Genomic DNA, 25,074 nt, shown 5'->3' with positions numbered 1-25,074 from the left:
CACAGGGGGGCAGAACGCTGGACACAGGGGGGCAGAATGCTGGACACAGGGGCAGAACACTGCTGGACACACTGGGGCAGAATGCTGGACACACTGGGGCAGAATGCTGGACACACTGGGGCAGAATGCTGGACACACTGGGACAGAACGCTGGACTCACGGGGGCAGAATGCTGGACACACTGGGGCAGAATGCTGGACACGGGCAGAATGCTGGACACAGGGGCAGAATGCTGGACATGGGCAGAATGCTGGACACAGGGGCAGAATGCTGGACACAGGGGCAGAATGCTGCTGGACACAGGGGCAGAATGCTGCTGGACACAGGGGCAGAATGCTGCTGGACACAGGGGCACAATGCTGCTGGACACAGGGGCAGAACGCTGCTGGACACAGGGGCAGAATGCTGCTGGACACAGGGGCATAACGCTGCTGGACAGTGGGGCAGAACGCTGCCAGACACTGGGGCAGAACGCTGCCGGACACTGGGGCAGAACGCTGCCGGACACTGGGGCAGAACGCTGCCGGACACTGGGGAGGAATGCCGGACACTGGGGTGGCATGCCGGACACTGGGGCGGCATGCCGGACACTGGGGCGGCATGATTGGAGACGGGGCAGAATGGAGATACGGGCATGATTGGAGACAGATGGGGCAGGATGGATACGATGGAGACAGATGGGGCAGGATGGGGAGATCATATGGGGCAGAATGGGAGAACATATGGCTGACGCCAGGATGAGACACACAGGGGCTAGGATGGCGAATATTATTACCATAGGGACTAATTTAGGGATATTATTACTGCAGTGATATATTTATTTTATTTTTTGAGGACACTGTTTTAAATGAGGGGGCGGTCCTGTTACTGTGCAGAGTGACACTATGTCGCCTTCTTCATGTGGTGTAATGTAGAAGTTGGGAAAATTAAGTAATGTGTTCTGCAAGCAGAACTCGAGATAACGGTGTTATTTCCTGCAGAGACGAGTCCTGGCTGGATGAAGTGATGGCGGTCTGTGCGGGATGAAAGATGAAGGACTTCACCTAGAGACGTCACTGGTGAGTCAGTGTTACCTATGCACTGTATACTATATACAGAGGTCCTGTGTATAATGTCACCAGTGATCGCTGTATTATCTGTACACAGACACTGCATACTAAGTACAGATCTCCTGTGTACAATGGCACTTATGGTGATGGTATTGTGGGTTTTTTTTTATTATTGATCAGTATTGTAGTATTCAGTCACTATGTGGTGGTAATATGTGGTCTGGTCATGGTGTTGTGGTATTTGTTCCTTGTATTTGATATTATGCGATCACTGTGGTGGTAATATGTCATCTGGTCATGGTGTGGTATTTGTTCCTTGTATGTGGTATTATAGGTCATTTTAAAAATTGAAAAATAAATAAAAATATACCTAAATTGTATTGCATATTTTAACAAATATTTAATAGGTTACAGTAGAGTAGGGCCCAGCCAAAAGTGTCTACCTTGTCATTTTGGTGGCTTAAAAAATCTTTTGGCCAAAACAAAAGCTGCCAGCTATATGTGTGATCTGCTGATTGGAACTGTCAATGTGTGATAGGTGAGAAGTGGAATTTTTCCAAGAGAGAGCAGTGAGACTGTGGACAGTTTGAGGGGTGGAGCATGGAGGCGGGGCTGGGGTGGAGCCTGGGCGGAGTCTCAAGGGGGCCCCGAAAATTTTGCCAGTATGGGGCCCCGAAATTTCTAGTGGCAGCCCTGGATGTAGCAGAGATAAGACTTCTGCCCTGTATATAACCTCGCCTACACCACTGATTGGCAGTTTACTGTGTACATTGTCAGCAAGCTACCAATCAATGATGTGGGAGGGGATAGACAGATGAGCTGGATTGCTCTGTGTGTGAGATGTAGTCCAGCAGTGTTAATCTCCTGCTGATAAAACACAGTTTGTATTTAAAGTACAACACACAACCTAGTAAGTGACACATCCCTGGAATTAGGTCCTGTGCCCTATATTATGCTACTCTCAGATTAGATTGCTAAAACCTGCTAACAGATTCCCTTTTAACTTTCATTATCTAAACTGTGAGGGAAAAAAAGTCTTTGGTTGCTACTAGCAACAAGGCTTATTTTTTTTGCTCTAAGGCAGTTTTGATACATGAGACACACTTATAGTCACATGTGGCATAATTAAATAGCTAGAGAAAGGTCATCACGTCTATTTAGCATAATACTCATTTCTGAACACATGTTACATTCCAAGCTGTGCTGATGGTTAAAGTCATAGACTACAGAACATACATAACATTTTGCAGAAAACAACCTCTTGACATCTTCAGTGTCTGTTTACAAGTATGATTTGTCTGCAAATGCTTGATAATAAACAAATAATGACTTTTGGTGAAGTCTACAAAGGAATTTCAGCAAAATAAATAAAATAACATGTATAAAGAATGACATAAATGGCTGCTTCTTTAACATAAAATGATTAATTATGAGAAAGTAAAAATGTTATTCTGTGACATATTAAACATGCAGATGTGTACGAAGCAACTGCGTTCTATCCAGATGCGACCTACTTCTGCTGTTATCAGTGGCTATGGAGAACCAGCAGGGAATTCAAATTACCTTACTATATTGTAACAATGTTACAGTAAGTTATTTACAGCTACATCCACATCAAGGCTTCAAGGACATTTTCCTGCTAAATTAAATCGGTGATTTGCTGAACATACAGCTGGTGATATTTAGGAAAAATAGCGCACTGGGAAGTAATATTACCCACAGCCTCCAACCATATTCTGGCTGTCATCTTTGTAGTGGACTCCATAAAAATGAATACCAACATCTCATTAGCTGTTCTGTTTAACATCACTGCTTCTACTGCAGATATTTATAAAATTTTGTTTTGGATTGCTGAATAAATTGTTAATCATTTGATCAAAGCCAGAGGGGTCTATTCACACATGGCAACTTGCGGTTTCATCACTTTTCTGCTGGAATTTTGGCAACATCTTCCCAAAATCAAGGCAAAAACATTGGTAACAAAGCTGTCATTAATTTGGGATATGTGAATACAATATAATCTATGCATCATTGCAAGCCATTAAAAGGAGTTGTCGCCCCTGATTTAAAAAAATGAATCACATACAGCTCTGGCAAAAATTAAGAGTCCACCACATCAAAACCCTGACATGGGCAGCCCAATCTCCAGACCTGAACACCACTGAAAACCTGTGGAATGTAATCAAGAGGATGATGGATAGTCACAAGCCATCAAACAAAGAAGAACTGCTTACATTTTTGCGCCAGGAGCAGTGTGAAAGACTGGTGGAAAGCATGCCAAGACGCAGGACAGCTGTGATTAAAAATCATGGATATTACACAAAATATTGATTTCTGAACTCTTTCTGAGTTAAAACATTAGTATTGTTGTTTCTAAATGATTATGAACTTGTTTTCTTTGCATTATATGAGGTCGGAAAGCACTGTTTTGTTTTTTTAATTTTGACCATTTCTCCTTTTCAGAAAAAAAATACAAAATGTATTGCTTGGAAATTCGGAGACATGTTGTCAGAAGTTTATAGAATAAATGAACAATTTACATTTTACTCAAAAATATATCTATAAAGAGAAAAATCAGACAAACTGAACATTTTGCAGTGGTCTCCTAATTTTTGCCAGAGATGTGTGTATATATATATATATATATATATATATAGTACAGACCAAAAGTTTGGACACACCTTCTCATTCAAAGACTTTTCTGTATTTTCATGACTATGACAATTGTACATTCACACTGTGAAGGCATCAAAACTATGAATTAACACATGTGGAATTATATACTTAACAAAAAAGTGTGAAACAACTAAAATTATGTCTTATGTTCTAGGTTCTTCAAAGTAGCCACCTTTTGCTTTGATGACTGCTTTGCACACTCTTGGCATTCTCTTGATGAGCTTCAAGAAGTAGCCACCGGGAATGGTTTTCACTTCACAGGTGTGCCCTGTCAGGTTTAATAAGTGGGATTTCTTGCCTTATAAATGGTGTTGGGACCATGAGTTGTGTTGTGCAGAAGTCTGGTGGATACACAGCTGATAGTCCTACTGAATAGACTGTTAGAATTTGTATGATGGCAAGAAAAAAGCAGCTAAGTAAAGAAAAACGAGTGGCCATCATTACTTTAATCAATGAAGGTCAGTCAGTCCGAAAAATTGGGCAAACTTTGAAAGTATCCCCAAGTGCAGTGGCAAAAACCATCAAGCGCTTGCAAAGAAACTGGCTCACATGAGGACCGCCCCAGGAAACGAAGACCAAGAGTCACCTCTGCTTCTGAGGATAAGTTTATCCGAGTCACCAGCCTCAGAAATCGCAGGTTAACAGCAGCGCAGATTAGAGACCAGGTCAATGCCACACAGAGTTCTAGCAGCAAACACATCTCTACAGCAACTGTTAAGAGGAGACTTTGTGCACCAGGCCTTCATGGTAAAATAGCTGCTAGGAAACCACTGCTAAGGACAGGCAACAAGCAGAAGAGACTTGTTTGGGCTAAAGAACACAAGGAATGGACATTAGACCAGTGGAAATCTGTGCTTTGGTCTGATGAGTCCAAATTTGAGATCTTTGGTTGCAACCACCGTGTCTTTGTGCGATGCAGAAAAGGTGAACAGATGGACTCTACATTCCTGGTTCCCACCATGAAGCATGGAGGAGGTGTGATGGTGTGGGGGTGCTTTGCTGGTGACACTGTTGGAGATTTATTCAAAAATTGAAGGCATACTGAACCATCATGGCTACCACAGCATCTTGCAGAGGTATGCTAAGCCATCCGATTTGCATTTAGTTGGACCATCATTTATTTTTCAACAGGACAATGACCCCAAACACACCTCCAGTCTATGTAAGGGCTATTTGACCAAGAAGGAGAGTGATGGGGTGATACGCCAGATGACCTGGCCTCCACAGTCACAGTGACCTGAACCCAATTGAGATGCTTTGGGTGAGCTGGACAGCAGAGTGAAGGCAAAAGGGCAAACAAGTGCTAAGCATCTCTGGGAACTCCTTCAAGATTGTTGGAAGACCATTCCCGGTGACTACCTCTTGAAGCTCATCAAGAGAATGCGAAGAGTGTGCAAAGCAGTCATTGAAGCAAAAGGTGGCTACTTTGAAGAACCTAGAATGTAAGACATAATTTCAGTTGTTTCACACTTTTTTGTTAAGTATATAATTCCACATGTGTTAATTCATAGTTTTGATGCCTTCAGTGTGAATGTACAATTTGTGGAACACATGTGGAATTATATACTTAACAAAAAAGTGTGAAACAACTGAAAATATGTCTTATATTCTAGGTTCTTCAAAGTAGCCACCTTTTGCTTTGATTATTACTTTGCACACTCTTGGCATTCTCTTGATGAGCTTCAAGAGGTAGTCACCAGGAATGGTCTTCCAACAATCTTGAAGGAGTTCCCAGAGATGCTTAGCACTTGCTGGCCCTTTTGCCTTCACTCTGCGGTCCAGCTCACCCCAAACCATCTCAATTGGGTTCAGGTCTGGTGACTGTGGAGGCCAGGTCATCTGGCGTAGCACCCCATCACTCTCCTTCTAGGTCAAATAGCCCTTTCACAGCCTGGAGGTGTGTTTGGGGTCATTGTCCTATTGAAAAATAAATGATGGTCCAACTAAATGCAAACTGGATGGAATAGCATGCTGCTGCAAGATACTGTGGTAACCATGCTGGTTCAGTATGCCTTCAATTTTGATTAAATTCCCAACAGTGTCACCAGCAAAGCACCCCCACACCATCACACCTCCTCCTCCATGCTTCACGGTGGGAACCAGGCATGTAGAGACCATCCGTTCACCTTTTCTGCGTCGCACAAAGACACGGTGGTTGGAACCAATGATCTCAAATTTGGACTCATCAGACCAAAGCACAGATTTCCACTGGTCTAATGTCCATTCCTTGTGTTCTCTAGCCAAAACAAGTCTCTTCTGCTTGTTGCCTGTCCTTAGCAGTGGTTTCCTAGCAGCTATTGTAATAATTATAGGGGATAACTCAGGAGACTCTTTTCGTGGAACAAGACAACTACAGGACACAGTTTTATAAGTGGTAAAGTCTATATTATCACACGGTGATTCAAACAGGTGCAGAGAGAAACTCAAGTCCACAACACTTGGTGCAAATAATAAACGCAGCTTAGCAGTCTATAGGAAACTTCAGAGGAAAATGCAATCAAGCAGAAAGTCTATGAAGCACAGTTATTCTTGAGGAAACTTGACACGAATAAATCCTTGTCTTAGTCCAAACACAGATAGATATGCTTATAAGGCAGTTCAAATCATATCTTTAGCTCAACCAGGGAGGCCTGGTTAATAGTCTCAGGTAATTGCAGAGCAGCACAGCTTACATGTCCAGCAAATGCAGATGAAGTAAACACGAGCAGCAGATGAAGGAGGATTACTGGAACTGGTGTATGCAGCAGGAACTCAGAGCAGAGTAGCAGGATCACCACACAGGTTCACAGGAGCAGGTTTATAGCCAGGGAGTAATCAGAGGTCAGGAGCTGGATGCAAGGCAGAATACTCTAGCACAGACTGAAGGCTGGGGTGGAGTTTTATAGCAGGAAGACACAGTGCACATGAGACCAAAGACGCCATCTTGGAAAAGGGCAGTAATGCACAAAAGGTAATAAAAATGTTCAGAGTCCTGACAGCTATTTTACCATGAAGGCTGTTGTGAATTCCGTTCTCGGGCTCCCTCCTGGGGTCATGAGTGGTACTGTGTGAGTTTGTTCTTGGGCTCCTTCTGGTGGTCTTTAGCGATATGGCTGGTCTTGGCTGGGCTCAGCTGTTTCATCTCCTGCTAGGCTGGGCCTATTTAACTCACCTGGACCTTTACTTGTCGCCTGCTGTCGGTGTATTCAGTCCTGATCCTGTGCTCTCCTGAATATTCCTTGTGACCAGTCTCCTGCTATGAGAAGCTAAGTTTGCTTGTCCAGTTTCTCATTATTTCCTTGTAAACGTTTCTCATTATATTATGAGTTCAGCCCAGCTTGCTTTTATGTGATTTTTTGCTTGCTGGTTAGTTCTGGGGTGCAGAGTGCGCCCCTCACATCGTGAGTCGGTGTGGGGGTTCTTGTATTCTCTGCGTGGTTTACTTTTGATAGTTTTTGTACTGACCGCACAGACACCTATCTATTTTCTGCCTATCTAGTATTAGCGGGCCTCATTTGCTAAATCTGTTTCATCTCTACGTTTGTGTTTTCCCCTTGACTCACCGTTATTATTTGTGGGGGGCTATCTCAAACTTTGGGGATCTTTCTCTGAGGCAAGTGAGGTCTTTGCTTTCTCTGTAGGGGAAGTCAGTTTCTCAGGCTGTGACGAGACGTCTAGGTTTTCAGGTAACGTTCCACAGCTGCCTTTAGTGTGTTTGGATAGGATCAGGATTGCGGTCAGTATAGCTTCCACATCCCCAGAACTTGTCCTATATACTCAGGGTATATTTGTCTGGTCAGTTTGAGATCCTACCACCAGGATCATAACAGAAGGCCTGCTGCACAAAGTCTCCTCTTAGCAGTTGTTGTAGAGATGTGTCTGCTGCTAGATCTCTGTGTGGCATTGACCTGGTCTCTAATCTGAGCTGCTGTTAACCTGCGATTTCTGAGGCTGGTGACTCGGATAAACATATCCTCAGAAGCAAAGGTGACTCTTGGTCTTCCTTTCCTGGGGCAGTCCTCATGTGAGCCAGTTTCTTTGTAGCGCTTGATGGTTTTTGCAACTGCACTTGGGGACACTCATAGTTTTCACAATTTTTCGGACCGACTGACCTCCATTTCTTAAAGTAATGATGGACACTTGTTTTTCTTTACTTAGCTGCTTTTTTCTTGCCATAATACAAATTCTAACAGTCCCATAAGATGCTCCATAGAAAGTTATGCCCCATACAATGCTGCAGAAAGTTTGATTATGGCCCCATAAGATGCTCCATAGAAAATGTGCCCCATACAATGTTGCATAAAGTTTGATTATGGCCCCCTAAGATGCTCCATAGAAACATTTTCCCCATATGCTGCTGCTGCAATTAAAAAAAATAATGGCATACTCACATCTTGTCCTGAGCAGGCGGGGACACCGGCACTTGTGATATTCACCTGTCCCCGTTCCACCACCATGCGCAGCTGTGTCTTCCGTCTCTCTGCAGTGATTTTTCAGGCAGAGGGCGGCGCGCACACTAAACACGTCATCACGCCCTCTGACCTGAACGTCACAGGCAGAGAACGCAGAAAACAGAGCGAGGTGGTGGAACGGTGACAGGTGTATATAAACCCTCCCCCGTTATACTCACCCTCCTGGTGCGGTCCCTGGCAGCTTCTCCGATGCGATAGTCTCTGACGCCGGCAGCTTGTTCCTGTGTTCAGCGGTCACTGGTACCGCTCATTAAATTAATGAATATGAGCTCCACCCCTATGGTAGTGGAGTCACGTCCATATTCATTACTTTAATGAGCGGTACCACGTGACCGCTGAACACAGGAAGAGCTGCGGGCGCCGTCGAAGCAGGGACATGCAGAGACATGCTGGTAGCAGGTGAGTATGATGGACATTTGCGGCTCCCCCTCCCCCGCTGACCCCCTGGAAAAATGACTCGAGTATAATGGCCCCGTCTCACACAGCGACGCTGCAGCGATACAGACAACGATGCTGATCGCTGCAGCGTCGCTGTTGTGTCGCTGTGTGGTCGCTGGGGAGCTGTCACACAGACAGCTCTCTCCAGCGACCAACGATCAGGGGAACGACTTCGGCATCGTTGAAACTGTCTTCAACGATGCCGAAGTCCCCCTGCAGCACCCGGGTAAACATCGGGTTACTAAGCGCAGGGCCGCGCTTAGTAACCCGATGTTTACCCTGGTTACCAGCGTAAATGTAAAAAACAAACAAACAGTACATACTCACCATCTGATGTCCGTCAGGTCCCTTGCCGTCCGCTTCCTGCTCTGACTGAGCCGCCGTACAGTGAGAGCAGAGCGCAGCGGTGACGTCACTGCTGTGCTCTCACTTTACGGCGGCTCAGTCAGAGCAGGAAGCAGACGCCAAGGGACCTGACGGGCAACAGATGGTGAGTATGTACTGTTTGTTTTTTTTTACATTTACGCTGGTAACCAGGGTAAACATCGGGTTACTAAGCGCGGCCCTGCGCTTAGTAACCCGATGTTTACCCTGGTTACCAGTGAAGACATCGCTGGATCGGTGTCACACACGCCGATTCAGCGATGTCAGCGGGACCTCAACGACCAAAAAAAGGTCCAGGCCATTCCGACACGACCAGCGATCTCGCAGCAGGGGCCTGATCGCTGGTACGTGTCACACATAGCGAGATCGCTACTGAGGTCGCTGTTGCATCACAAAACTTGTGACTCAGCAGCGATCTCGCTAGCGATCTCGCTATGTGAGACGGGGCCTTAAGTCAAGAGGGGCACTTTCAGCCTAAAAAAATGGGCTGAAAGTCTAGGCTTATACTCGAGTATATACGGTATGTTGGTAAATAGGAAACTGAAAAGCACTAGAGTGTGAAATGATGATGCAGTCACAAATCCGATCTGGAACAGGTCCAGACAATGACTGATGAAACCTAATGACATATAATGAGGCCTATTGGGGTTCCGTCAGGGTTCACGTCACTTTTGAGGATAAGAATAGTTCAACATGAAGTACTATTGTTGCCATCAATAAGACAGAAATCTAGAAAAAAAAACCTGGGGGACCTTATTATAAGTCACTTAGGTCCATCAGTCACTACAACAGACCAATCACAGCATTTTGGCTTCAGTTATAAACAGAAGGAATGACAGCAATGTGAAGGACACTAGATTATTAATCTCATCTTATATTCTGCATAGCTTTTACTATACTGACTTATCATACACATCATAGCGCTGTGTACAGAGCCTGTACAGTTCCTTATTATAGAGACATGCTACCTATGTACATTGCCATCCAGTCTCCATCACACAGTATGGGGGATATATACCCCTGCAAGCACTGCTTTTAGGGAAGAATACCGAAGGAGTATTCGAGATGTACCAAAGGAGTATTTTGCATAACGCCCTAAATATTTTTTCTGACAAATTCATACAAAACATCAGAGGCTCATACATAGGGATATAGACATAGGGATCTTATGCACTAGAATCCCTTTTATAGCTTTATACAATATGGAGCCCTCAGTTTGAGCACTAATAGAAAACTAAGGGCGATTGATTAAAGGGAACCTATCACCCCGTTTTTTAAAGATTAGATAAAAATAGTGTGAAATAGGGGCACAGCTGGGCTTTACATTACTGCCTTTTTGGTGCCTTTACACCCCCGTTAGGCTGCCGAAATACCTTTGTGAAGTGGCCGTTTTGTCCTGTCACTCAAGTTGGTCAGGTCGGATGGGCGTGGTCACAGCGCTGTTTCTCCCCCAGATCAGGCTCATCATTACGTTGGTGGCGTAGTGGTGTCCCGAATCCTGCACAGGGGTGTGAAAATAGCAGCGATGTCCGTTATTCCATTGGTGGTCGGTGGGCGCGGCCATCTTGCTTTGGCGCGCGTGCGCAGAAGCGGCGCTCTGCTGGCCGCGGCTTCAGGAAAATGGCCGCGGGCATCCGCGCGTGCGCAGATGGCTATCGCGGCGGCCATTTTCGTGAAGCCGAGATGCGAACTCTGCTTCACGAAAATGGCCGCCGCGATAGCCATCTGCGCACGCGCGGATGCCCGTGGCCATTTTCCTGAAGCCGCGGCCAGCAGAGCGCCGCTTCTGCGCACGCGCGGCCAAAGCAAGATGGCCGCGCCCACCGACCACCAATGGAATAACGGACATCGCTGCTATTTTCACACCCCTGTGCAGGATTCGGGACCTTGGACATGCGCACACCACTACGCCACCAACGTAATGATGAGCCTGATCTGGGGGAGAAACAGCGCTGTGACCACGCCCATCCGACCTGACCAACTTGAGTGACAGGACAAAACGGCCACTTCACAAAGGTATTTCGGCAGCCTAACGGGGGTGTAAAGGCACCAAAAAGGCAGTAATGTAAAGCCCAGCTCTGCCCCTATTTCACACTATTTTTATCTAATCTTTAAAAAACGGGGTGATAGGTTCCCTTTAAACAGTTTGTGCCAGAAAGGTGTATAAAACTGTTGCAGATGTCGCAATATTTTTGTGCAGCACATAGCTGTGCCAAAACTTTTAGACTTTTGTCATTTTTATCCCAGCTTTCTTAACTTTTTGAAAAGTGAGTGGAGTTTCGGGGTAGGAAAATGAAGTACATTTCTGTCTCTGGTGAGACGCAGCGACAGTCCTGCACTTGCTCTGACTCCAGGTAACAATATACTCTGCAGCCTTGTATTCATATTGTAGGAACACTCCATATGTTATACAGGCATGTATCTGCATACATGCACTTAGTATAACCAGGAGACCTGTATGCACCTATGCACTTAAGCACCTTAAAGTTTTTACAAATGATCATGTGGACCCATATACTTTAATCAAAAGGCACTGAGCCCAATAGGTCCATATATGCTAACAGTTTGTTTGTTTTTGTCACACACTAAGGTCTCCTTTATTGAATGAGTTTATGCTGCGTATTTTTTATCCTGATCATACTGTCAAAAGAAATGACTCTTTATATTTGAATTGTACTGTTTCCACTGCGTCTCTTGTTGACATGAGGCACCTTTTTTAACTCCTTTATTTGTTCTTTGGAATTTTGAATAAAATATTGTTTTTTTCTAATATAATGTAAACACTCCCTTAATCCGGATTCTGTTGATCTGCATTATGTGTTATATTTACAAAAGCAAGTAGCCATGCAGACACAGACTGTTGTAAAACAGTCTGTCTTATATTGATGGATTATTCTAGGAATGCTCCAGTGGATAAAAGCAGGAATGCTATGGAGACCAGTTACTCTACTATACAGAAGTCTAGATTGGAGCTCCTCTCTAAAATTGCTTGGAAAGTGAAGAATTACCGGTAATTACATTTAATGTTATTTTGCATATAAGCATTATAAAAGAATATGGAGAATTTGATGAAAAAATGTATTTCTTGCTGCATATATCACAGAGCATTTGTACAACACAATATTTATTTAGTTCAATAGAGTTATAACAAGTGTTTGAGATTGTGCAAATCAGAAGCATGGCAGCTGGGAATTCACATTCTGATGTACTTAATTTGATTCATGTACATTTATTATATCCTAGTCCAGTACCTGAAAGCTCTTCTGAAAAATGCATGTTTCACTACAACCAATAGCAGTACATGATTGTTAAAATATTACCAAATAGCCTGTGGTACTCTTTCCAGACAGAGAAATGTATTTCCTTTTGCACAGTAAAGCATTTCCTGATGTAAATTGGTAAATCTCTGCTTTTGCTTCGATATATCATAGCAGAACGAACAAATCAATGCACAGTGTACCTAAAGTAAATCAATAGAAAACTCTTCTCTTCAATTCCAAAGGCGGACTGTTGGTGGCAGCAGCACAACTCTGTATAATAAAAAGGCAATGGGGGAATTGCGAGTAATAGCTCACTTTTTACTCTTTCCAGTTAGAGCAATTTCTTAACAAAATCGATCCTGGGAATGTTCTCAGACCTGTCTATCACCTTTATTCTGCAGTCAAAGCTGATAAATGTTAAGAAATGAAGAGTCGCTTTAGATAATGTTCTATGCGATTATTACCACCTGCTAAGTGTCCAATACAATGTTTGTAGAGTGATTATTGGTTCATTGTCAATTTCTGGCCCATGTAACTGAGATAAAAATGTAATTTATTGTGATTTACATAATAACGTAAATGATCACCAGTATAATTATGGGAAATATGCAATCGTTATAATACAGAATTCAAGTAGATACTGCAGTAACAATTTAATTTAGATGTTTGATTTCAATTTTTAGTTACAGAAATTTTTGCAACAAATCTGGAAATTGTGAAAATGCTCTTTGTGCAGAGGCCGTAGTCACACTGGACCCGATGCCTCTCTACTACATAGAAGGACGCTTGAACTATTAATGGCATATAATGGCTGGGTAGCCCAGGAACAGAATGTGCCTTGGGGCCCAGAAGTTTTAATTTATACCTTTGTTACAGATAATAATGCTGACAGGTAAAAGCATTTTCATTGCCTTAATCATATATGAGATCCAATCTGTTTTATTGTTGTCCAACTCCAACCTCCTCCTCTGCCAAAATGTTTTCATTAAAAAAAACTCATGCCCGTCAGCAAACTATTATGTACCATGACAAACTGTACTACTTTTGCAAGTATTGCTTAACATTGCCATACACATTAGGTTAAAGTGGATTTTCTTGAGTATACAGTGGTGCTTGAAAGTTAGTGAACCCTTTAGAATGTTTGTGAGTAGCAAAAGAAATGTGATCTTTTGCCTTCAGTATCTGGTGTGACCCCAGTTGGCCAGTATTAACTGCATCGAAATGGTTCTGGTAATTGTTAGGATGAAAAAGGATGGTATAATTCACAATGGTATAATTCACAAAATCATTGTTCCATCAATGATTGCTCAGTTGAAGCAAAACAGGCCCAAATTATGATACTACCACCACTGTGTTTCACAGGTAAGAGATTTGTATGCTGTAACGTAGGGTTTCTGGCTTGCCCAGGTGATCTTTAGCAAACTGCAGATTAGGAACAATGCTCTTTTTGGACATCAGTGGCTTTCTTCTTGCAAACTTTCTATGCAAACCATTGTTCTTCATTGTCTTCCTGATAGACTCATGAATGTGAGAGAGGCCTTTAGTTGCTTAGAGGTTACCTTGGACTCCTTTGTGACCGTGCAGACTATTATACACCTTGCTCTTGCTCTGATCTTTGTTGATTGTCCAATCCTAGGGAGGTCATGATTTTTTTCCATTTGAACATAATCTGAGATTTAGAGATGGTTTTGTGGCCTAATGATCATCAACAACTCTTCTTTTGAGCTCCTCAGAAACTTCACAGACACAAAAAGAGGACTTAAAAATCCTCCAGAAAATTGAAAAAAAATCACAGAGAAAAAAGCATAGATGATTACCTGCTGAAGCCTCCAAACAAATGCACTAGCAGGGCGCATCGGACCCGATTAATGATGGCAAAAAACAGGTGCAAAAAATACCGATGAAACAACCACTTTCAATCCAGTGTTGGCTGTTTGGCAATAGTGCACAGAAAGATAAGCGATAATAGTCTGTATGTGGCATTGTTCACACAGTACATCGGGTCCGATGCGCCCTGCTGGTGCATTTGTTTGGAGGCTTCAGCAGGTAATCATCTCTGCTTTTTTCTCTGTGATTTTTTTCCTCAGAAACTTCCTTTGATTGTGCCATGATACACTTGCACAAATGTGTTGGGAAGATCAGGAATTGATTGATTCCATGTTCTTTAAAAAAAAAAGAAGGTAATTCACTCATACCTAATTGTCATCGCACTGATAGAAAAGCAAGACCCTAATTTCATCTTCAAAATTTTTGATAATCCTACTGGTTCACATACTTTTTCCACTCACAGACATGTTATATTTGATCATTTTCCTCTATGAAAAAATGGCAAAGCATAATAATTTTTGCCCACTTGTTTAATTCTCTTTCTCTACGTTTTGAACTTGTATGAAAATCTGTTGTAGTGCGATCACATTTATGCACAAGTATGGGGGCAACACAGTGGCTCAGTGGTTAGCACTGCAGCCTTGCAGTGCTGGGATCCTGCGTTCAAATCCCACCAAGGACAACATCTGCAAGGAGTTTGTAAGTTTGCGTGGGTTTCCTCTGGGTTCTCTGATTTCCTCCAAAGACATACTGATAGGGAATCTAGATTGTGAGCCCCAATGGGGACAGTGATGATAATGTCTGTAAAGTGCTGTGGAATTAATGGCGCTATATAAGTGAGTAAAATAAATATATAAACTTCTGAAGGTTTTACAACATTTTCAGGCATCACTGTATAATGTGTGTAGAGATGTTGTGACTCCTCCATTGCAGAAGCTGGAGGAAAGAAGGATCAGATATGTGTAATTTCATAATGCCAAATCCTTTTGTTCTCAGCTTAGATAGGAGGTCGGCAGAGGTGTTCATTCTCCTCTCCATACATGCTCAACTTGGATGACTGTGTATGCATAAGGAATGTAGTCAGGAGAAATAGTTGCAGTATTAGTGATTCAGCTTGTAAATGTTTGATAAAATAAGACAAAGAAGTTGTCCACTTGTGTCCATATGTGTGATCATCCTGGATATAAAGAAATGTTAATAACCAAAGAAATTTGCTGTTTTATAAAAGCTCCTCCTTAGAATAACCTTATTAAACTCTCTCTTTGCTGAGAAAATAGAATAATTAATAAATAGAATAAATAATGAATAGAATAATTTTAGTCCATTTGTTCTGTTTAATCCTTTAAAGGGAAAGTGCCACCAGTTTTCTTGTAGTTTGTTTTTTTGTGAAATTAAGCTTAAAATAGTAATTAAAATGTGTTCATGGAATATTTGCACTGTTTGTAAACATTTCTATATGAACAATATTATATATTTTCTTACAAATATATATATTTACCACTAGGGAGAGCATTTTCCGTTTTAGACCTCAAGCAGCTATAGTAAGATTTACCAGCTTTAGTGTTAGCAGCAAAATTGGGGCAGTAACTGCTGACATCACCATTTCCCTCCCCTTTTGGGTGGTCTAGTTTCCCTGGGGCAAAATGAAGAGTAGCATCACAGGGCAGCGCCATTTTGTGGGTGACTGCCCTGTGATCTGCTATCACCAGCAGTTACTGTCTCTCTCCCGTCAGTCTCTCTCACTCAGATTACATGATTCTCTCATCCCCCTCCACAATGCCTGGCCATTCACTGCAGACCTGCAGCTCCTTATCTTATCTTATGAAGGGATGAATTACAGCTCCTATTCCAAGAATGCTAATGGTACACTGTTCCTCCTTGATGTCTGGCTATTCTGCCCACACTTTTCTCCTGCATTATACTCCTGTCAGCCCTCAATCTATGATCTGGTCTGCTGGAAGCAGTACTGCTTATATTAGCAGATCTGAGGGCTCCATGAATATGTCAGGAGATCACTCCCACTAATGTGAATTGTGCAGCCCACAGAGGTGTGCCCAGTTCACAGCAGTGACAGTTCTATTACAATAGATAGGGTCAGAGTCTGTTATCTCCTATGACCATGGGTGCCGTCTTATGACACTGATAGTGTCGTGCTGCTACTGTGAAAACAAGATGTTTCAAATGCAATCAAAACTTGGTTATAACAGCATGTTATGCTACATTACATTGATTTACTAATTAACTAAAAACGCGGTACCTTCCCTTTAAAAATTCTGTGAATTTCACTGTAGCAGAATATGGAAGGACTTGGCTCATTGTACTGCTGGGCCTAGGAATGATCGGATGTAGGTATTAAAGGAGAATCGAAGAACTGGACCCACTGTAGTGTTGCATCTAGGAGTAATCAGGGACTGGACCTGCTGTATTGGTGGGTCTAGGAATGATCAGGAGATGGAAGCACTAGACCCACTGTACTGCTAGGTCTAGGAATAATCAGGAGATGGAAGTACTGGACACACCGTACTGCTTAATCCAGGAATGATCAAGAGATGAAAGGAATGGACCCACTGTACTGCTGGATCTAGGAATGATCAGGAGATGAAAGGACTGGACCCGATGTACTGATGGATCTAGGAATGATCAAGAGATGGAAGCACTAGGCCTGTTGTACTGCTGCATCTAGGAATGATCAGGATGTGAAAGGACTGGACCCACTGTAGTGTTGCATCTAGTAGTAATCAGGAAATGGAAGAACTGGACCTGCTAAACTGCTGGGTCTAGGAATAATCAAGAGATGGAAGTACTGGACCCATTGTACTGCTGGATCTAGGAATGATCAGGAGATGGAAGGACTGGACCCGATGTACTGCTGGGTCTGGGAATGATCAGGAGATGTACTAACGGATCTAGGAATGATCAGGAGCTGGAAGGACTGGGCCAGTTGAAATTATGGATCTAGGAATAAGCAGGGGATAGAAGGATTGCACTGGCTGGACATACAGATATAAAAAGAAGGGTATTCTCAAATTGTATACTTGGGGCAATATCTAGCCGTGTCACACTGATTTATCGAACCAAGTGCAAAAGAAAAAGTGGAGCAGATACATTTTGGAATCAGATTTTCAGCCACAGTAGATGATGCCTAAACTATTTGCTTTCAGAAGATCCTTAAAAAAGTTGTCCACTACTTGAACAACTTTTTGTCATACCCCTCGCTTGGCCCCCATAAAATAATAAACCCATACTCACCTCCCATGCTGGTGCCATTCAAGAGGTGTCAGAACTCGCGTTCCCGGGGCTCGGATGCAGTTGTGATGCAGGCGTCCAATCAGCGGCAGCGTCATTGTCCCCGCCTCCTGTCGAATTGAGCATGAAAAGGAAGTAATAGATCAGCTGTAGCCCAGACGTCCTCTTCATGTTCTATTTGTCTGAAGGTGGCAACAGTAATGCCAGCGCTGATAGGACGCCAGCATCATGTGTCATAACAACTGCTCGGGAGCCACGGGAGAGCGACTACTGACACCGCAGGAATGGTGCCGGCACGGAAGTATAAGCTTTATTATTTTATGGGGGCTAAACATTTCAATCAAGAAGGGGTTGTCCTAGTAGTGGGCAAACAACCCCTTTAAGGAATGCACAGTAACAACAGCAGGCTGAGATGCAGCAGAGCCAAAAGTGGCAATGCAGAATGTCGGAGGGCAGAAGTGTGAGCTCCTGGGCTCAAATGCACAATCTGTAACAGGGCCGCACCTATTCTGTGTAGTGTTGAGCATTCCGATACCGCAAGTATCGGGTATCGGCCGATATTTGCTGTATCGGAATTCCGATACCGAGATCCGATACTTTTGTGGTATCGGGTATCGGTATCGAAACAACATTAATGTGTAAAATAAAGAATTAAAATAAAAAATATTGCTATACTCACCTCTCCGACGCAGCCTGCACCTTACCGAGGGAACCGGCAGCGTTGTTTGCTTAAAATTCGCGCTTTAACTTCCTTACGCGAAGTCCCGGCTTGTGATTGGTTGCGCGCCGCCCATGTGGCCGGGACGCAACCAATCATAGCAAGCCGTGATGTAATTTCAGGTCCTTCAGGATTTTAAAATTACGTTCCGGCGTTGTGATTGGTTGCGTCGCGGTCACATGGGCGACGTGACCAATCACAAGCCGGGACGTCACGGGAGGCAGGAGACGCGCACATTTTAAAATGCGCGCGTGTCCAGCCTCCCGTGACGTCACGGCTTGTGATTGGGTGCGTCGCCCATGTGACCGCGACGCAACCAATCACAACGCCGGAACGTAATTTTAAAATCCTGAAGGACCTGAAATTACGTCACGGCTTGCTGTGATTGGTTGCGTCCCGGCCACATGGGCGGCGCGCGACCAATCACAAGCCGGGACTTCGCGTAAGGAAGTTAAAGCGCGAATTTGAAGCAAACAACGCTGCCGGTTCCCTCGGTATGGTGCAGGCTGCGTCGGAGAGGTGAGTATAGCAATATTTTTTATTTTAATTCTTTATTTTACACATTAATATGGTTCCCAGGGCCTGAAGGAGAGTTTCCTCTCCTTCAGACCCTGGGAACCATCAGGGATACCGTCCGATACATGAGTCCCATTGACTTGTATTGGTATCGGGTATCGGTATCGGATTAGATCCGATACTTTGCCGGTATCGGCCGATACTTTCCGATACCGATACTTTCAAGTATCGGACGGTATCGCTCAACACTAATTCTGTGCCATTTACTGGTATCTCCGTGTCACAGAGGCATCATTGGTGCAACCTCTGCTGCACAGGGGCCCAAGAGCTAAGGGGGCCATGTCCATCTCCAGAGTGTCAGCAGCTTTCGTCACAGACATGTAAGGCTATGTGCCCATGATCACACAGGTAATCCGCATGTGATCATTGAGCCATGTGGATTTACCGCATCCAATGAATGGCTATGGGTGAGACTAGCATCTCCGCTTGCAGATAGTTGACATACAGCGGCTGGTAATCCCGCACCACGGGTGAGCTTACGCAGTGTCAAATAGAAGAACAGTGGGCGTAAGATTTCTGTAAATCCCATCCACTGTGCTTGTAACCTAGAACACGGCGTTTAGGACGCCGCGTGGGTGATCGTGGGCACGTACCCTAAGGGGTGCAGGATGATGAAGTATTAGCCTGTCATGGGACCATGCAGGGTTTATGCACAGGGGTCTGGTTCTGTCTCCGCTCCTAGCTCGGGGGCTGCAGTCGGACCGGGCCCTGGTGATTGGGGCCCCAAATCTTCTTTAATGGCCCATGTAAGAAGACCAATCCTATCTCAGAACAGTGGTGTCGGGGTCCTGTGGACTTTGTGTTGGGGCTGCCCCCCTATCACTCCATGTTTCACAGCCTGAGAGCAGGTGAGGTGCAGGCACTGCCGGCACAGGAGAGGCCATGTTCACAGCCATTGTCACAGAGCACGGTGCTTCTCCCCAGAGCAAGTGTCAGTGACAAAATCACCGGTGACCCGTCAGGTGCCAGGACGGTCGCTGTGGGGGACCACTAATGACGCAGTCCGGCCCCAGCGCTCATTACACCGGGCGGGCAGTGACGGAACAGGCGCACGGAGAGGAGCGCGGCGCTCACACCTCAGCTCGTCCATATGAGGAATCTCAGGGCGGTACAAGACGATGGCGCACTTTCCAATGAGAAGACGGAAGGCGGCCGGGGGAGTCGTCTGTATTGTGACGCCGCCATGAGGGAGGAGGAAGCGTGAACAGCTCGGGCTGCGGTCTGTACGAGAGAGCGATAAACAAGAGCGAAGTAACGACTGTGCGAGAGACAGAGGACGAGAGGCAGAGGACGAGCGCAGCCTGACAGGCGGCCGGGGCTGAGCGCACAGCGACCTCTGGGTGACGGACCGCGCCTCTGCTCTGCCCAGGAGCCGCTGCTGGGAGGCAGCGCTGAGGGGACGACTCTGCGCCACTGACAAGGGGACAAGACTGGGAAGTTTGGTGTGAGGGACGTGGAGAAGTTTCCGTGGAAGTGACAACTCTGAGGAAAGTTGTGTAGCGGGGGCGGCTGCGGTCGCGTCACTGACAGGAATATGTGGCGCACAGTGGGCTCCGTGTGAGGAAACTTCAGGTGATCGCTGCGACTCCTCGGGATAATACAGCGGAGCACGGTTCTGTGACAGTCGTGTGTGACACGGAGCAAGGATGCACCTGGCGGGCGGGAAGTCGCTGCGTCTCTGGCACCTGGTGCTGGCGGCTTTGTCGCTGCTGCCTGCGTCCAGCCGGGCATTGGTCTGTTTACCCTGCGATGAATCGAAATGCGAGGAGCCCAAGAACTGCCCCGGGAGTATAGTACTGGGCATCTGCGGCTGCTGCTTCATGTGCGCCCGGCAGAAGAACGAGAGCTGCGGGGGAGTGTACGGGCTGCACGGAGCCTGCGACAGGGGGCTGCGCTGTGTCATCCGCCCCCCGCTCAATGGCGACTCCATCACCGAGTACGAAGTGGGGGTATGTGAAGGTGAGAGCTGGAGCCCCCCATTCACCTCATGCATTAACCCTTTCCTGACAGGTCACATGGAGCATGCACCCAAGCGGCTGAACTTTTCTGTGTGCTGTCTCCTATATGGTCATCATACAGTGTTTGCTGGGGGATGATGGATGGCACCAGGGCACGGTAACACTGGGAGGATGATGGATGGCACCAGGGCATGGTGGCACTGGGAGGATGATGGATGGCACCAGGGCATGGTGGCACTGGGAGGATGGTGTGTGGCACCAGTGCATGGTGACACTGGGAGGATGGTGTGTGTGGCACCAGTGCACGGTAACACTGGGAGGATGATGGATGACACCAGGGCATGGTGGCACTGGGAGGATGGTGTGGCACCAGTGCATGGTGGCACTGGGAGGATGATGGCACTGGGAGGATGGTGTATGGCACCAGTGCATGGTGGCACTGGGAGGATGGTGTATGGCACCAGGGCATGGTGGCACTGGGAGGATGATGGATGTCACCAGGGCATGGTGGCACTGGGAGGATGGTGTATGGCACCAGGGCATGGTGGCACTGGGAGGATGGTGTATGGCACCAGGGCATGGTGGCACTGGGAGGATGATGGATGTCACCAGGGCATGGTGGCACTGGGAGGATGGTGTATGGCACCAGTGGATGGTGGCACTGGGAGGATGGTGTATGGCACCAGTGCATGGTGGCACTGGGAGGATGGTGTATGGCACCAGGGCATGGTGGCACTGGGAGGATGATGGATGTCACCAGGGCATGGTGGCACTGGGAGGATGGTGTATGGCACCAGGGCATGGTGGCACTGGGAGGATGATGGATGTCACCAGGGCATGGTGGCACTGGGAGGATGGTGTATGGCACCAGGGCATGGTGGCACTGGGAGGATGATGGATGTCACCAGGGCATGGTGGCACTGGGAGGATGGTGTATGGCACCAGGGCATGGTGGCACTGGGAGGATGATGGATGTCACCAGGGCATGGTGGCACTGGGAGGATGGTGTATGGCACCAGTGGATGGTGGCACTGGGAGGATGGTGTATGGCACCAGTGCATGGTGGCACTGGGAGGATGGTGTATGGCACCAGGGCATGGTGGCACTGGGAGGATGATGGATGTCACCAGGGCATGGTGGCACTGGGAGGATGGTGTATGGCACCAGGGCATGGTGGCACTGGGAGGATGGTGTATGGCACCAGGGCATGGTGGCACTGGGAGGATGATGGATGTCACCAGGGCATGGTGGCACTGGGAGGATGGTGTATGGCACCAGTGGATGGTGGCACTGGGAGGATGGTGTATGGCACCAGTGGATGGTGGCACTGGGAGGATGGTGTATGGCACCAGTGGATGGTGGCACTGGGAGGATGGTGTATGGCACCAGTGGATGGTGGCACTGGGAGGATGGTGTATGGCACCAGTGGATGGTGGCACTGGGAGGATGATGGATGGCACCAGTGCATGGTGGCACTGGGAGGATGATGGATGGCACCAGTGCATGGTATCGCTGGAAGGATGGTGTATGGCACCAGTGTATGGTGGCACTGGGAGGATGATGTATGGCAACAGTGGATGCTGGCACTGGGAGGAGGATGTATGGCACCAGGGCATGGTGGCACTGGGAGGATGGTGTGTGGCACCTGTGTTTGTTGGCACTGGGAGGATGATGCATGGCATCAGTGCATGGTGGCACTGGGAGGATGATGGCGCTGGGAGGATGGTGTATTGCACCAGTGTTTGTTGGCACTGGGAGGATGATGCATGGCGGCACTGGGAGGATGATGCATGGCACCAGTGCATGGTGGCACTGGGACGATGATGGATGGCACCAGTGGATGCTGGCACTGGTACAGTGATCAATGGCACCAGTGGATGTTGGCACTGGCAGGATGATGGATGGCAGCAGTTAATAATGGTGATGGGAGGATAATGGATGGCAAGAGTGGATAGTGTAGCAGTGGATGGCATTAAGTTGATGGCACTAGAAAAATGATGAATGGCACTAGGTGGTTGCTGACACCAGGATGATGACACTATGATGGTGGCACTAAGTGGATGGTGGCGCTTGGTAGATGCCGGCACCAGGATTTTGTTACTATGATTCTGACACTAGGTGGATTCTGGCACCAGGATGGTGGTGCTTTGGAGGCTGGCACCAGGATGATGGCGCTATGAAGGTGCCACTAGGTGGATTCTGGCACCAGGATGGTGGCGCTGTGGAGGCTGGCACCAGGATGATGGCGCTATGAAGGTGCCACTAGGTGGATTCTGGCACCAGGATGATGGCGCTATGAAGGTGCCACTAGGTGGATTCTGGCACCAGGATGGTGGCGCTGTGGAGGCTGGCACAAGGATGATGGTGCTATGAAGGTGCCACTAGGTGGATGTAAGCACCAGGTGATGGCAATATGAAGGTGCCACTAGGTGGATTCTGGCACTAAGATGGTGGTGCTATGGAGGCTGGCATTGGGATGATGGCGCTAGGTGGATGCTGGCAACAGTTGCTGGTCTGTAGCAGTAAGTTGCATGTGATTCAGTGCCTCTTGCATGAGATTGTGTTCTGTCTATATTTTATACATTCCTTGCTGACATCTTCATACTCCACAAGTATAAAGAAAATAGTTTTTTTTGTTTGTTTGTGTCTTTTTTACATTTGTTTTTTACAAATTTGTGAACAGTCCCCAGATCAGGTTTCTTTGGCATGTACAGTAATTCGCGCATTGGCTGCATTCCTATGGGATGTGAGTGCGCACATCAATAGTCGCTCCTTGATCTTCTCATTGATTGCTGAGGAGGTAGACCTCTCATTATTATGATGCCAGGGGTGCCAATGTGCATGCATCCAGTGAAAGCAGTGTAATGTACACACGCTGTGTACCATTAATAACAGGGTTGTTTGCTCTTCTGGATTGCTGATTCTGGGCCAGATTAGGTATTAGATGCTGCCAAATAGCTGCCAGGGCAGGGCTGATGGCAAAGTGAGACACTTTTCCAATGTGCACAGATTGATGCTGAGCATGGGATCAATACCAGGGGAATTCATTTGATAAATAAATCTAATAGCGGCCTGCAGGATTCTGCCTGTATTGGAAGGGGCACAGCACTGATCTAGCAAAGTTTTGTCTGTCTGTCATTTGGGGCACCATGTGATCTCTTAGGTGTGATGTCTGTAGGTTTACCTGCAGCCCCATGTAGATCCTTAGATAACATTATATTATCAACAACAACAGTGGTGCCAACTAAAGGGATCCATTGTGCATTGTATCTGCTGTGGAAATCAGTATAGAGGAGAGCGGATCCATCCCTTGGTCTGTTGTATATGTGGTAATCTGGTATTAGGATTCGAATAAGAAAAGCACAATCATGTTTGACATTGGCCAAAGCACAAGAGAATGGTCTGATATAGAGCAAGTATGAAAGGAGAAATTGTATATGAAGCACATGGCAGGCTGTAGTCTGCAGGTATCACAGTTGTACAGAGTTATGTATGCATTAAATATTCATGTATATGTATCCATCACTACAGACTCAGAAATGGAACCAGCAATTAACCTGATTTTAGCTTATAAATTGAGCTGCAGTCCAGCTAATACAATTGATTGAGAAGCACTTGAAATGTGATGGAAATACCTTCTATGAAAATAATTGCAGATGACCTCTGGTCCAGATTATTAAAGGCAGAATCAGAAGGCAATCAATGGTTGTTATGTTCCCCATATATCCGCTCTATTAACTCAACAGGTTGCACGATGGCACAGCTGCTGAAATATCAGATGCTTCCCACTGATCAACCTGATAACAGATTTCTTTCAGATCTATTTTGCAATTGAATACATGCACTTGTAGCTTTTATTTTTGCACCCAGGGACTGGGCGTGCATGTAGTTTAGATCTTGTACTGTATCCAGCCTCTGCTAGGATTTGTGTTTGCTTAGCACGTTCATGGCATGAAGTCAGAGATCATCTCTAATTTGTATTGGCGAGTATATGCAGCCAAAAATCCATTTTGTTCTCCAAAAATCAGGCAAAAAAAATTAACTGTGCAAAGATGAGTGCCCCCTGGGAAGTAATACTGGTACGGACACTTGCCTGGTGGTAGAAGGCAACTCTGCGTGCTGCTTATTAGGAAACTGTAGGTCTTTGTCAAGATTTTACAAAGCTCGTCCAATCCTGACCACACAACAAATACTATTTCTGTATGAAGTAAATAGCCTCACTGACCTTTGATATTTATTATTTCATAGTCCTTGCCTCTCTTAAAAACTAAAAAAATCCCACCCTAATAACTTTGCTCCGAGCTTCACATTCACCTTGGTTGGAGTGCTTGCTGATGCAGGAGGCATAGCCTAAGGATGTAACACCCTAGGACGACATTACTGGGAGATTTAGGTTCAAAATGTATTTCAGTTTAATGGCACATACTCGGTCGGGCTCCATGCACAGACTGCAAAGATTAGCTCTTCCTGAAGAAAGGAAGTAGGAATTGC

General features: G+C 45.8%; 1 protein-coding gene across 1 annotated transcript in view; it reads left to right on the top strand.

Moving 5' to 3' along the window:
- Positions 1 to 19,792: 19,792 nt before the first annotated feature.
- CRIM1 (cysteine rich transmembrane BMP regulator 1) overlaps positions 19,793 to 25,074 on the top strand; it is a 957,989-nt gene continuing 952,707 nt past the window's right edge. The window contains exon 1 of the mRNA XM_077283003.1: positions 19,793 to 20,584. Coding sequence (XP_077139118.1) covers positions 20,272 to 20,584 — 313 coding nt within the window. The 5' untranslated portion in view covers positions 19,793 to 20,271. The remainder of the gene's footprint in view (positions 20,585 to 25,074) is intronic.

Source organism: Ranitomeya variabilis, chromosome 2 (assembly GCF_051348905.1).
Source record: "Ranitomeya variabilis isolate aRanVar5 chromosome 2, aRanVar5.hap1, whole genome shotgun sequence".
NCBI classification, from domain to species: domain Eukaryota; kingdom Metazoa; phylum Chordata; class Amphibia; order Anura; family Dendrobatidae; genus Ranitomeya; species Ranitomeya variabilis.
The sequence above is the reverse complement of the archived record's forward strand: the minus strand, read 5'-3'. Positions and strand labels throughout refer to the sequence as shown.